This window comes from Mauremys reevesii, linkage group 21 (assembly GCF_016161935.1).
Source record: "Mauremys reevesii isolate NIE-2019 linkage group 21, ASM1616193v1, whole genome shotgun sequence".
NCBI lineage: Eukaryota > Metazoa > Chordata > Testudines > Geoemydidae > Mauremys > Mauremys reevesii.
The window spans coordinates 9,672,148-9,685,941 of NC_052643.1; the positions used below are offsets into that span (position 1 = coordinate 9,672,148).

At 41.9% G+C, this 13,794-nt stretch overlaps 1 protein-coding gene across 3 annotated transcripts; it reads right to left on the minus strand.

Moving 5' to 3' along the window:
• Positions 1 to 2,378: 2,378 nt before the first annotated feature.
• CENPS (centromere protein S) lies at positions 2,379 to 11,645 on the minus strand. Of its 3 annotated transcripts, none has more exons than XM_039508962.1 (5): positions 11,529 to 11,645; positions 9,549 to 9,672; positions 8,116 to 8,149; positions 4,324 to 4,390; positions 2,379 to 3,077 (listed from the first exon to the last, which is right to left on the minus strand). In XM_039508962.1, exons 1-5 carry the CDS (start codon positions 11,574 to 11,576, stop codon positions 2,919 to 2,921), a joined length of 432 nt encoding a protein of 143 aa, XP_039364896.1. In that variant the 5' UTR covers positions 11,577 to 11,645; the 3' UTR covers positions 2,379 to 2,918. The 3 variants fall into 3 exon arrangements, with proteins under 3 accessions (XP_039364896.1, XP_039364895.1, XP_039364898.1); XM_039508961.1 differs by having other exon boundaries at positions 11,517 to 11,591; XM_039508964.1 differs by lacking the exon at positions 11,529 to 11,645 and adding an exon at positions 11,435 to 11,526.
• Positions 11,646 to 13,794: the final 2,149 nt, after the last annotated feature.

Sequence of the window (13,794 nt, forward strand, 5' to 3'; positions counted from 1 at the left end):
TAATGACGGATGATTATCCCCTTTCTAGAGATGGGGAAACTAAAGCTGAGAAAGGTTGCACAGAATCACATGGCAAGACAATATCAGAACTGGGAAGAGATTTTAAAAATCCTGATTCTGAAGCCTCTTCTCTAATCAATAGTCTTTGCTATGCTACTTTTAGATCATAATTCTAAAAATAATATCCTCTCTCTGCAGTCTTGCCAACTCTGAGCATTAAAAAATCCTGAGTCATGTTTATTTTTAAAAAATAGATTTGGGGTTCTTTATATTTGCCTTCTAGTTTCTGAGTCTTTAGGGTACACTTGGTCATATTTTCAAGCTTTTTTCCACAACCATGAGGGCCTTTTTTATTTATTTAAATTAAAACAGAGATTCTTATGAAATCACCTGACTCCAGGAGCTCAGGCTTTATGAAAAACACCAAATATCACAGATGTTGGCAACACTGTCTCAGTTGCCATAATGCTAAGAAACAGTTAAAGAGAACTCCATGCTGAGTGCCATGTGAAATAGTAGTTTAAAGAGACTCACTCCTCATGGAGTCAGTTCCACCCAAAAATTCAACAGCTGAAGTCTTCCACAGCTCATATAGGAACAAATTCACACAGCACCAGAAGTTCTGTGGAGCAGACAGTATCAAATGGCAGATCAGCCTCAACATTAGACACTTCTATGGACTTTATAGCCTCTTTCCCAGAATGGCTAAATAAATAATCTGATTTAAAAAGTGAATAAATTAAATATCACACGGAGTAGTAGGAGGACCCAAATGATGAAACGATTGAACAATGTCAATGGCACAAATATTTTTAAGGATATAACCACGAGGGGTTTGGTGTCATAATAAGCCAGTCACGTTTCAGAATTCTAAATATTTCTGATCTGGTATAGTAGGGTAGTGCTCTGCACCACTGTGACTCCAGAGACTCCAGTTTAATTTTCAGACATAACCCCCATTTCCCAGACCCTCTGAAGGTGACAATGCTATGGAGGGGTCACACTCAGCTAGATAGTGATCCCCTGCTCGTTGCTTTGGAAGCTGCACTGAAGCTCAGAAGAGAGGCTCCCTTGGTATAGGATTCAAACTGCTATTTCAAAGTTCACTGGGGACTGTAGGGACCTTTGAGGAACAAAACTTGTGTGGAAGCTCAACACTCAGTCTTAGCTAGAACAGAGGGGCACAGAGAAATTCAATTATGAATGCAATTTTTTCCCTGGAAAGAGAGTGATATAAAACTCATCCAGACAAATCTTTGAGCATATATCCTCTTCCCACAAAAACAGGACAGGGAAACGAGGTATTTGTTAATTTGGGAGAGGCATCTGATTGGTATATTCAGTGGTCGAAGACCAAGGATTCATTTCATTTACTGTTATATAGGAGTTTTGACATAATAGAAATGTAGGGCTGGAAGGGAGGTCACCAACTCCAGCCCCCAAACCTAGACCCTGACAGGTGTTTGTCAACCTGTTCTTAAAACCCTCCAATGATGGGGATTCCACAATCTCCCCTGAAAGCTATTCCACAGCTTAACTACCCTTAGAGTTAGAAAGTTTTTCCAAATACTTAACCTAAATCTCCCTTGCTGCAGATTATGCCCATTACTTCTTGTCCTACCTTTAGTGGACATGGAAATCGTTGTCCTCTTTATAACAGCCCTTAAAATATCTGAACACTTATCAGGTCTCATCTCAGTCTCCTTTTCTCAAGACTAAACATGCCCAGTTTAACCTTTCCTCATAGGTTAGTTTTTCTAAACCTTTTATCATTTTTGTTGCTCTCCTCTGAATTCTCTCCAATTTATCCACCTCTTTCCTAAAGTGTGGCACCCAGAATTGGCCAGTTATCCAGCTGAGGCCTCACCAGGGATAAGCAGAATGGGACAATTACCTCCTAGGTCTTACATATGACATTTGTCTTAATATACCCCTGAATGATATTAATCTTTTTTGCAACTGCATCACATGTTCAAACAGACACAGGTTCATTGAGTTGAGAAAGTCCATAAGGCAGAGTGCTAACTGGGAACAGCTCAGGATGACTGAGCAGCACAAGGTAAGTATAAGTTCTGGAAAGGGCAAAAAAGAAGCTACTAAAGAGGCCAGTCTTATCCCCCTACATATTAGAATCAGAATAATTATTTAGAAGTGACCCTGACTCATAGATCCCATCCACCGTAAAGAAGGTTGAGGACACATCCAATAGTAGTCCAACGTTTTGACTTAACCAGAAGGTCTGGCAGCAGCAGAGAAGATGAACTAATTGTAGGATAGGTTGTCAGTATCTTCTATTTCATCTAAACACAAGGGCTTGAAGTACAGCTTGTTCATCCTAATTAAAATGAGAGTGTTGCACACAAATAATTTCACTTGGGAAAATTATGCAGGAAAATTTAATAGCCAAAAAGAATGACAAGCTGAAAAATGTTTATACACTTCAATAAAACAGCAACCAACAAGTGTGGAGTATCACAATTCAGACTGGCAATTTGAAGAAGCCAACCACAAATGACATGAAGGATTGCCAGAAAGATTCACACTCTCTAGATTCTTTTATGTGGCTAGGTAAAGGATACCTTGCTTTAGAGTTTCAAGCACTCAATAATAAATTCTCTTTTGGGAAATATAAATAGAAAAACATGAAAATATTATGGCAATACTTGTCTTTGTAAACCTTCCTTTGATGACTTCTAAAAAGCTTTTGATATTGATGCCTGTTTTTGCATATGGAACTAAAATATTAATCATGTTCACCTAAAACCTAAGGACTCAAAGCTATAGCTACCCCACAAAGGCATCTCCCAATGGAGTTCCCATACAAATAGGCTGCTGTTGTTTCCCTAAGATAGTATTAGATCCTTACTGCTCCATGTTTCAAAGCAGAAAACAAGCAAAGAAGTGGTTTGAGAGGAAGATCACGCCATGTTGGAATCCTCACTCTCAGCCATAACAGCCTCCACCTGCTCATCAGAGGTGGTTCTTCCTTTTGCTGCGCTGGACTTCTTTTTCTTCCTTTCCTTTTGTTCCAGATTATTCAACGCAAGCTCTTCACTCTTCTGGGTGATATACCTTAGCTAACAACAGAGAATTAATCAGTCATCTGCTGGGGACTCAGCCTGTTCACACACCCTAAGAAAACAAGCTGGCCAACTTCCTGTCTACAGACAGAAACATTCCACACACCAGTAGGGCCAGGCACCAGCTGTCTTATTTTTTTGGATAAAACCTTCAGTCTCAGTTGGATTTCTGTAGAAACATCTTAGCGAGCCGAGATCCCAGTGCTGGATCAGGGCCTTGGCTTCAATGTTGTACCCTGTTCTGACTAGCACACAGTTAGTAACAGCTATGTTTACACAGATTTGTAGCTAGCACAGTTGTACTTTCAGTATGGAGAGAACACAATAATCTTGTATCTCCTCACAGACACACCACACCCAATAAAGTTATACTGCATCTGGTAGTTAGGAATATAAAATACAGTTCCAATCCTCACCAATTCTTCTGAGATGGGCTTGTGTCACATGTTCCACATGGAAGGAAAAAAGTTACCCAGATAAGGCTAAAATTAGCAGCTGAGGCATGCTTGCAGAGAAGTGTACAAGCTTGCACAGAAGTACCTGTTTAGACTGTAAGCTCCTCAGAACAAAGTCTGTATCTCTGGTTTCTGTGCAATGCCAAACACAATGTTGGTGCTTAACAAATACTTGTTCTAATGTGAAGGATTTATGTTCTCTTCCTGATGAAGTTTAGATGCTTACCAAGATAGCTGTTACATGTAACAGCTAAGTTATGTGGAATGGACATTGAATCTCATACAGGCCATCATATGACAGAATACTTACAGAAATCTGGGAAGAATAATCTCCACTTTACTGATGTGTTAGGTCATTAGCAGCTTTGACGAGATTTCCCTGACCCGAAACTCAAAAACATGACAGGAAAAACAAAAGAATCTCTTTCCAAGTCTGAAGATATTGTAACATGTTCATAGGGGGTTATGTTCTGTACCTGGAGCCTCAGCAGCTTTGCTGTATCTAGGACACGGCTGATGCTCCAGCTGTAGTCAGATCTGTGCTACTATACTGAGGAAGAAATTTCAAAAACTAGAACAGGATAAAAAAAGAAACCAAACTGATCGCCAAGGATGCTGGTTGGGAGATTGGTCTTGCCAGCCCACTATCCATATCTTTTTCTGGGTTATAATTTAACAACAGGTGTTAATTTCACCACCTACTGTTTTTATGCAGATGATCCTGGGAATACTCATGTAATTTATTAGGAATAAAATGGGGGGAGGGGAGGGAAAGGTGTTAATCTCACCAAAGAGTTGCTCCTCCTGGCCAAAAGCTTCACATCTTCTGAATTGATTACAGTTCGTTTTCCATGCCTGCATGAAATTAAAAAAACAACAACCAGTTTTCAGTATGTTTGCTGAGACCTGTAGCAAAGGGGTGTTAAAAAACACTAAGTAAAAAGGTCTGTACACCTAACCATGGGATCTCTGACCTTTATCTGACCATCTTAGAGTGAGATAGATCAGCAAGAGTCCCCAGTCACTCTTACTTATGATAACAGGTGATATTTAGACAGCACTTTTCTTTTTATCCAGGGGTCTCAATGCTCTTTACAAAGATGGGTATTATCCCGATTTTGCAATGCCCCTTAGGGTGCTAAGCATTTCACAGAAGACGTAAAAAGAAAACAGTCCCTGCCACAAAGATCTTACAAGTTAAATTGATGAGGAAAACAGGCATCGAGCATTCAAGCCACTTGTCTAAAACTCACATAGTGAATCAATTTCAGAACTGGCAACAAACCCAAGTGGTCTGGGTCTACAGATCCTGCTCTAAGCCACACTCGTTTGAACCCAAGCAGTCTCCTAAAGCTCTGCTGTTCTTGAGATAAACTCCCATGTCCTCACCTGAAAAAGGTGGCAGGGTCCATGGAACATGTTAAAATGGTTTTAAAGTCCTTCCTGGAGGAACTTATCCAAAAAATAGGAATGGGTAACCTCTGCAACCAGACCCCTCACATGCAGAATTCCATCAGGATCAATTGTGTCTCCAGTCCTATTCACCTATTAGCCATTACGAGAATTGGTAAGATGACATGGACTCCATCATCAGCAATACACAGATGACACACAGCTCTACTTCTCCTTCAACACCACTGCTAAGATGGCCCAGGGCTTTGATTAAATCAGCTCATGGATGAACAGAAGCTGGTTGAAGCTGAACCTAAGCAAGAATAAGGTGATGCTGGTGGGAAGAGGAAAACACTTTGAGGAATTTTCAGTTATGGTGCAGTCTCCTTTGGTTGAAGGTACACAACCATAACTGGACAATTCAGTCCATTGTTTAGGAGGGCTCTTGAGTCCTCGCTGATGCTAAGCTCTCACATAACAGCATCTATGAGAAACATTTTCTACCATTTCCAGTTGCCTATGTCTGGGTCCTAGCTAGTCACTATTTCTAACTCTGGGTCTATAGGTCTGAGTCTAGGAATGTGACCTAGCTGACATCCTTCCTTGGGATGTGGGGTGCTGTAATCCAGCTGCCTAGACCCTGAAATCAGTGTCTTAGACCTTGTAAGCCTCCCAGTCACTCACACATGCACTCAGAGTTCCACCTGAGCTGTGGGAACTTTGGCTTTCAGTTGACGCACTTCAGGGACAACATGGCAGAAAAGCAAGGAACACAGACTCAGAAAGGAAGTTCTTAACCACAGAAACTTTTCTCTTAAGACAGTTGAGAGTCCCAGATCTTGGAAAACAACAAAAAGTCCTGAGACACACCCTCCCATCATCTGATCTCACTCTTCCTGCAAGTCTTTGTTACACACTGTGACAGTCAACTCCCCTGCACAAAGAAGGACCTTGCTCTTAAATAGGACCTCTATCTCTCTGCCACATACTTACACTGAGAAGCTCCAGACCCGGGAGTCAACTTTGCCCCTTTCTTGTGGGCCCCTACATAGAGAGACCACTGTTCCATGGGGATGTGCCAGTAGTTGAGACAATCAAAATCGGCAGCCTTAGATCACAGTCTTGATGGCTTTTCAGTCCTTCAATGAGATGTTAAACAGCTTTCCCGGGCAGTGAGCATGTCCAAGATTGTGCAGTCACAGCACTAAATATTTCCACACATAGTATGAAATAAGTTCATAATCTGACATGGACATCTCCCATTCTGTCACACTCACCATCATCCACTTCAAGTGCAAGGCACATTTCTTCAGCTAGCCTTCTCTAACACAAACATAGTGCACATATTTGTTTAAAAAAAAAAAAAATCTACCCAAACACTACACACAATTTCCTCTCTAGGAAGAGAATTAGAGAGAAAATGAACCACACATGATGGATGTTAGTCACATCACTTAATGGTTTAATGGAAGGTGCTCAGATTCTATGGTGATGATGGCAATAGAAGAACCTATATAGAACTGAAAATTGGCACCTCAAACAACGCAGCTCCCTCTAAACACCATCTTAGGTTACTGGGTCAGTTTTGACCCAGAGTGCCACCTACTGAATCCCCAGCACCACTTTAAGCTCCCTAGTTCAACTGGATAAGACACACCCATACTGCTAAGCACTGAGAGCTTGTGAGTCATCTAGTCCCACTCATTTAGATGACAATGCATTTCCCTGTCATCTAAAGACACTGATTTAAAGCTATCACTTGCAAAAAAATAAACCCTTCCAGTGACCCAGAGGAAGAAGTGTGCTGGCAGGCAGCCACACAGGCAGATGATGTAACACTGGGAGGGGAAGGCCTCTTGAAAAGAGAGGTCTGAAAGAGATGTCCCAGGTAGCACAGAACAAGGTGTAAGACAAGAGTGAGGAGGCTGCAGAGGGGTGTTTAGGAAAGAAGCCTTGGAAGAGCAATGAGAGTGAAGATGTAGATATGGGTGAAGTTGTGCAGGGTCTTGATGGAAGGAACAACAAGCTTGAACTTGATTTCAAAGATGTGGGATTCAAAAACGGGAATGACACAGTCCCAACATCTGGGAAAGGAAGGCAATTTTAGCAGTAGTGCTTTGTACAAGCAGAGGAGTGGCAATAAATGAAGGGATGTTGAGAGAGCAGAGATACAAGGATGCTTGAGCACTTCATGTTATAAAAGTTACAGATACCCATCAGTTTAAAGCAAATACACAGATGACCCAAAACAGAGATTTAAGATCCCCAGGGTTTTTGCATACAGAAATAATACAATTGGAAGGACGGACTGATGGCACCAAACCTGACTTGTTAGTATACTGAAAAGCTTCAGCCTCTACAGTCCTCAGTCATTCAAATGGTTTCATAAAAACTTTCAATAGCAATAATTTTCTGTTACCCACAGTTCTAATTGAACAGATGAGCACAAATCAAGGCACATCACACAACAGAAGTTTTACAAGCTTAAAGCCAACTACTGTTAATCCATTCTTCAAGAAACACTACTACTGATAATAAGCACAGCAAAATGATAACCTCTGACTGTGGTTACTGTGCTGTATTTATCCAGACACCTGCATGCAATTGCATTAGAGAGAACACAATTCACACACAAGACTACACTCAGGAAGCAACTTTCAATACTAGGGCTTTATTATCCTCTAGGTAATTTATTTATTTTGTATTGTGTATGGTTGTTTTTTTTTCCTTCCATGGTACAAACTGACAAAGAAATTCTGAGACCAGCAGATACAAGGAGGAAAACAAGCCACAGTATTATCCAGAGTCCTTAAGACATTATTCACATCCATTAAAACAGTTTCTGAGTCAAGCACTCAGCAAACTTTGGAAAATGCCCCGACAGCTTTCAATCAACACTACCAATACAGGAAAAAAAACTTCAACTCTTGACCTCAACCAAACAATGAATACTGAATAAAAGCTATGTTTTAATTCAGCATGGGTACAGTATCTGTTATCTAACCTCACAATTGCCCACCAAATGAAAAGCAGGCTGGGCCCCTTGAAAAATGCAGAAAGTATAGGCACTCTCAAATATAATGAGATAGGAGGATAGGAAAGAGAGGTCATTCTGTATCCAAATATGTCACTGAATAGAGAGCAAAAAACAAGACTTTGTAAGGATTAAGTATTCTTGCAGTACCTACCTTGCAAACATTTCAAGGTCTTTTGCAAAATTTTCTGAAAGAAAAATTTAAAAAAGACATTTCACACAAACACTTTCTAAAGTCAACAAGATGAAATCTATTTCATTTCTGTAGCAATTATGGTGGCCAATAATAACGTCTCATGTACAGAACACCTTTTGACTCAAATCATTTCAGAAAATACATATAAGCAACAACGCTTAAAATGTCACCATCCTTAGGAATGAAGGGCAGCACCCATGCAAACAAGCAGAGTAAAATATGATGCACAACAGTGTGGGGATGTGATGGATATTTTTGGTTAGGGACACCAGGGCAAGTCTCTGTGTATGATTATATAATAGCAATAAACTTCCACTCTTACAGATACTGCCCTGGGACCTTTTACATCCATGCAGAGCAAAAAGAACCTCACACTTTTAAGGTCTCAGTCTGAAAGATACAAACAGCATTATACTCAACTTATCTACCTTGGAAGCATGATGGGTTGCATTGTTCTGCTAGAATTTGAAACTGTGGTCCCATGACTTCAAGTATTACAAACTTGAATATTAGACCCTTAAGCCATCTACTCTGGCCAAACACCTACGGCTAATCTCAAGTGATTAATGTTTATAAATCTCTATCAGCGCTAAACATTATTATGGTTTCCTGCGATACTGCTGGAGAGGCCCAGTCCACATCATGGCTCTATGGCAGAAGTTGTACCTGGAGAGAAAATGACACCCTTTGGGGCTAATACCCAAGTGTTACAAGAAGTCCCGTGCACACAAAGTAGCCATGGCCTTGTTTGTTTTTTTAAAGCATTCCACTAATTGCATTTATTTATTTCAAAGACTAGATATAAAATGGCAGTGAAGACTGCTGGACCCATTGTACATGATAATGTCTAGTTAAGGGGAGAAATGAACAATAAGCTGACTTGATAAATAAACCCAGGTCAGAGAGATGCTAAGCAAGCATAAGCTCCCCAGATGGCCCAAGAATTTATATAGCAGTTATCAGGCAAAACCACCTGAAGCATTTTCAATTTACCAAAAAACAAACAAACAAGTGCAGAAAACACTATTTCAAGAAACTGAATAGCTGCCATACAATAAGAAAGGCAAGCCTCATCCCTGCAGTCAGAAAAGGCATGCTCTGCTTTCCACCATCAGGCATCAGCCAGAACAACCATGTTATCTGGAACCATCATATACATTCTTGAGACCAGTTTCTTAATGTGGGCCATTTTGTTGCAGAGATGAGGCCATAAATGAGGTTTCACAAACATTGTGTTAAGTACCCCCTTCATGCCAGGAAAATAAAGTTCATATTTCTTGTACTCTTTAAAAGTGACCCAAGACACAGTCTAATTCCAGTTCTATTTTTTAAAAAGCACTTAATCTCCACTGATTGTTCCTGTGTACAAATATAGATATGTATGGGCATACCACATTGCCTAAAGGTGATCTCTGAAATAGCTGCAATGGTTTGTTTGCTGAACTGAATGCCTTTGTCTTCTGCAACTTCTTGGCACAGACAACCAACAGTGTAGTGAACTGCAGCCTTTAGCCTCTGAAACAATCCAAAACAATTACACAGTTGACTTTACATACCAACACACCATCTCTCACGTAAATTATAAAGAAACATTCACTGACTGAAAGGATAAAACATACATCATTGTTTAACAATACAGAACAAAATTATTGCAACAACAGCACATTTATGAAGTGTGTAGTGCAATAAGTGGGTATGATGCTTTAAAATACAGGCAAAAATGGATTCCCTTACCCGTAAGGGGTTACAGTCTAAATTAAATTGGGAAAAAACAAGATGGGAAAGGAAAAGAGAGTCAATATAAAATATATTGGGAAAGCTCTATGTTCCTTAAGGATATCAAAGACTTTTAAACAAATTATTAATATTATTAAAATATTCAAGTAATGAATGTTCAATCAAATCACAGCATCAATGACACCTTGCCCTTTGCTTTTCCATTACAAATTACCTATGATAGTTTCTGTTTACTTAGGTTTGAAACCAACACTTTTCTTTTTTTTTTTTTTTTAAGGCTACCTTTGTACAACTGATCTCATTTGTACTGTGTGTGTATACAAAAGTAAATCCTATTTATGGCCCTGATCCAGGGAGATGCTTGGCATCTTTACGTCCCATTAACTTCAGTAGGAGTTGCAGATGCTCAGCAGCTCCAAGGACATCCTTAGAGCCTGATCCATCTGACAAATATTTAGGCCCAGATCCTCAAAGGTATTTAGGCTCCTAACTTTCAATTATTTCAACTGACGTTAGGAGCCTAAATACCTCTGAGGCTCTGGGCCTTATATGCTTATGTAGAGCTTGTTACTCTGAAGAGTCTATGAGATTACCCATAGTACCAAGCACTGCAGCAGGTGGCAAGTAGCTGAAGAATCAAGATTTGAGTGGAGATGTATGCCCTGTCCAATATCCATAACTTAATTTTGTGAGAGAGCCAGATAAAGCACAATAATAATACAAATTAAAGATAGCATCTTTGGTGCTCTGAGGCCTTCTCATACTGTTGAGATATACTCATTTTGAAATGCTGGACTTTTTTTGTTTCCTCTGGACAGTTTGACTCTAATTTGATTCTTCCATTAGGAAACTGAAAATTTAGCACCTTGATTTGGGTTTAGGGTCTTCCAAAAAATGTACAGTGAATTATATAACAGAACCATTTACTACATTATAGCATGAAAGAGGCTAGTCATGTATCAGTTCAGATACTGGCATAGCATTATTCGCACATACTCAGTCCAGCATAGAAACATATGGGAGGAAGATAGTAGAGCAATATCCCACAGTGGAAGTGGGTGGGAAAGAACTGGAAGGGACACCATAGCTCTAGAAGGGGATTAATTACACTTTATAGGGTATAGAGATTTTTCAAAGGCACAAATGGGAATCCTCCTCCTAGCTAAAATACCCTCCGCAGGGGGGTCTCCGTTCTCTAAATGGGGGTGGGAATAGCATCCATGGGGATGGATGGGGAGGGGGGAAACAGAGCTATTCCCAAGAGCAGGTTGGGGGGGAGGGGAGGAAGGCAAGAGTTAGGAAGCGGATCCAGAGTTAGTGCAGTTGGGTGCGGGGAGGAACATGACCCAAGGAATGAACTGGGAGAGGCCACCCCAAAGTGATGGGAAATGCGGGTGGGGGGGGGGGGCTCCTATCCCGAGGGGACTGGGGGAGGAGAGGAGGAAGGAGCGCCCCAGGGTGACTGGGGGAAAGAGCAGCACCCTTAGGGGCTGTGTATATTATATAGGGGGGGAGACACACTCGGGGCGGTGCCACCCACGGGGTAAAAGAGAGGGGCGGCCATTCCCCTCCGCTCCTGACAGCGAGAGGCGGCCTGGCGCCCCGGGACGGGAGAGGGTCACCTCACCCTGTACCTGGGTGTGTAAGAGGCGCTCGCGCTCCTGCTCGCCCAACGGCTCCATGGCGCGCGCCCGGCCGTCCGTCCCCCGCGACGGGCGGAGCCCAAATCTCCCGCCCAGAGCCCACGGGGGGGGGGGCGGGGCGGAGCGGAGAGGCGGTGCCGCCAGCGGGCGGGATACGGCGCTGACCCGGCCGGGAGTAGAAAGGTGGGAGGGGAGCTGAGGGGGGAGGGATGAGGTGTGAAGAGCTGGGGGCGGACGGGGAGGGGAGCCCGGGGCCATAGAGCTGGGTGGGGGGGTCACGGGGGTGGATGGGAAGGGGAGAGAAGGGAGCATAGGAAACATTTTTAGTAAAACACCCCCTAGCCCTCTCTATAGCTGTCTAAGCCTTTACCATGTCTACAGAACTCTTGGCATCAATAACACTCAACAGCAGTCAATTCCACAGCTTCATTAAGATGCATCAAACTAATTCAGTTTTATAGCTCTTGCTTGTAACAGTTTCACTGAATGTCACCTTGTTCCTATATTGAGAGAGCAAAAGGAGCCCTCAATTTACCTTCTCTGCCCCATTTATTATTCTGCACATTTCTGTTATATCGCCCTTTTCATCTAATCTTTTCCATCTCCATCCATTTCCATTGCAAAGGTCTTTCCATTTCTGTCTTCCCCTTTTTCCACTGTAAAACTGTCTTGATTCAGATGTACCTTAACTAGCCACTAGATGTCAGCATTTTCCTATACAATAAATTTTGATAATTTCACACATGAATTATTCTCCTTTTATTCCTGAATTTTCATTTTAAGAAAGCATAAAGGTTATAATGCTGTAGCACAAGGAACAGCCTTGCCTTAATCTTGCCCTGAGATGCATAGAACTTCTAGCAATAATGTTCAACATATGTAAAGTCAGAAATTACAACCCTCCAGGATTGCCCTGGAGTCTCCAGGAATTAAAGATTAATCTTTAATTCAAGATTATCATGTGATGAAACCTCCAGGAATACAGACAACCAAAATTGGCAACCCTAAAAAACAACCCCAAAACAAGACAAAAGCAGCAGTTTTCAACTGTAAACACTTTCAGTTTTCTGGTGTTCATCAGATTGAAAAGTTGGACTGCAACATTGCCATGCTTAGCTAGGTTGTGAGGCTTGGCTCTAACTCTCTCATCACATTGGCCATCTGTGAGCTGAGGGCATTTATTTGTGATGGCAGCTCATCTGAGATACTTATGTAAACACTCTGTGCTCAGGTAAAAATGTAAGTAATTGTACTAACTGTGGAAGTTTATTTTTATAAATAATATTTTAAAAAATTGTTGGTGCTGAAATAATGTATCTAATGTCTAAACTAGAAATATACAACTCTCTCAAATACTACAGGCTGATTGGATTAGGAATGGGATATATTGTATCTCAATCTAACAGTGGTTATGAAATGATGGACACAACAAATCCTATACAGTATCTTGGCAGGAGGTTAGACGAGATGACCCTTGCGGTCCCTTCTAACCCTATGAGTCTATGAATCCCTTTGCCTGTAGGTCACAATATTATTAACATGTTTATTATGAATCAGTGCTTAACAGACAACCAAGAGTAGTGCCCTAATGTGTCCCAAATAGTCTAAATAGACAAGACATACTTAGGGTGGGAAGAGGTATAATACAAGTGAACAATATGATGGCTGCAAACATCATGTTAGTTCCATGTTTGTGTGTTTATTTGGTGAGGAGGTTGGGTTTAGCTAGGAGGGAAGTGAGGGACACAGGGCTAGGGATGGACAAAAGGGGCAAGTGTGGAGAGATGAAGACACAGAGCGAGGAAGTGGAAGGGTTGGAGCAAGCAGGCAGTCAGCACAGGGCAGAGAAAGTCCAGTCAAAGCTGTAGAAAGCTCTTCAAATGTTCCTGCTTTGGCTGCTTCACCTGTATTGGCTGGAGTCTTTGGCAGGCTCCTCTCTGCTGCCCACATCGGGGAGGGACAGGCATCGCCTGGGTCCTAGTGCCCCAATAAAGTGGGGCATCTCCCCTGCACAGTTCCAGATACAGTGGGATCTAGGGAGAGGGGTGGTCCAGGCTAGACCCCATTTTACTCTCTCCCTCCAGTTCAGCAGTCCCTGCTTCGGTGGCTTCTGGCCCTACCTGCTGGTGTCTCTGGTTGGCTCCATTCTGCAGCCCACATGTGGGGAGGGGAGGCACCACCTGGGTCTTGTTGCCCCCTGGGGGGCGGGCAGGTCTAGACTAGTATTCACCCACGCAAGCTCATGATCCAAAACGTC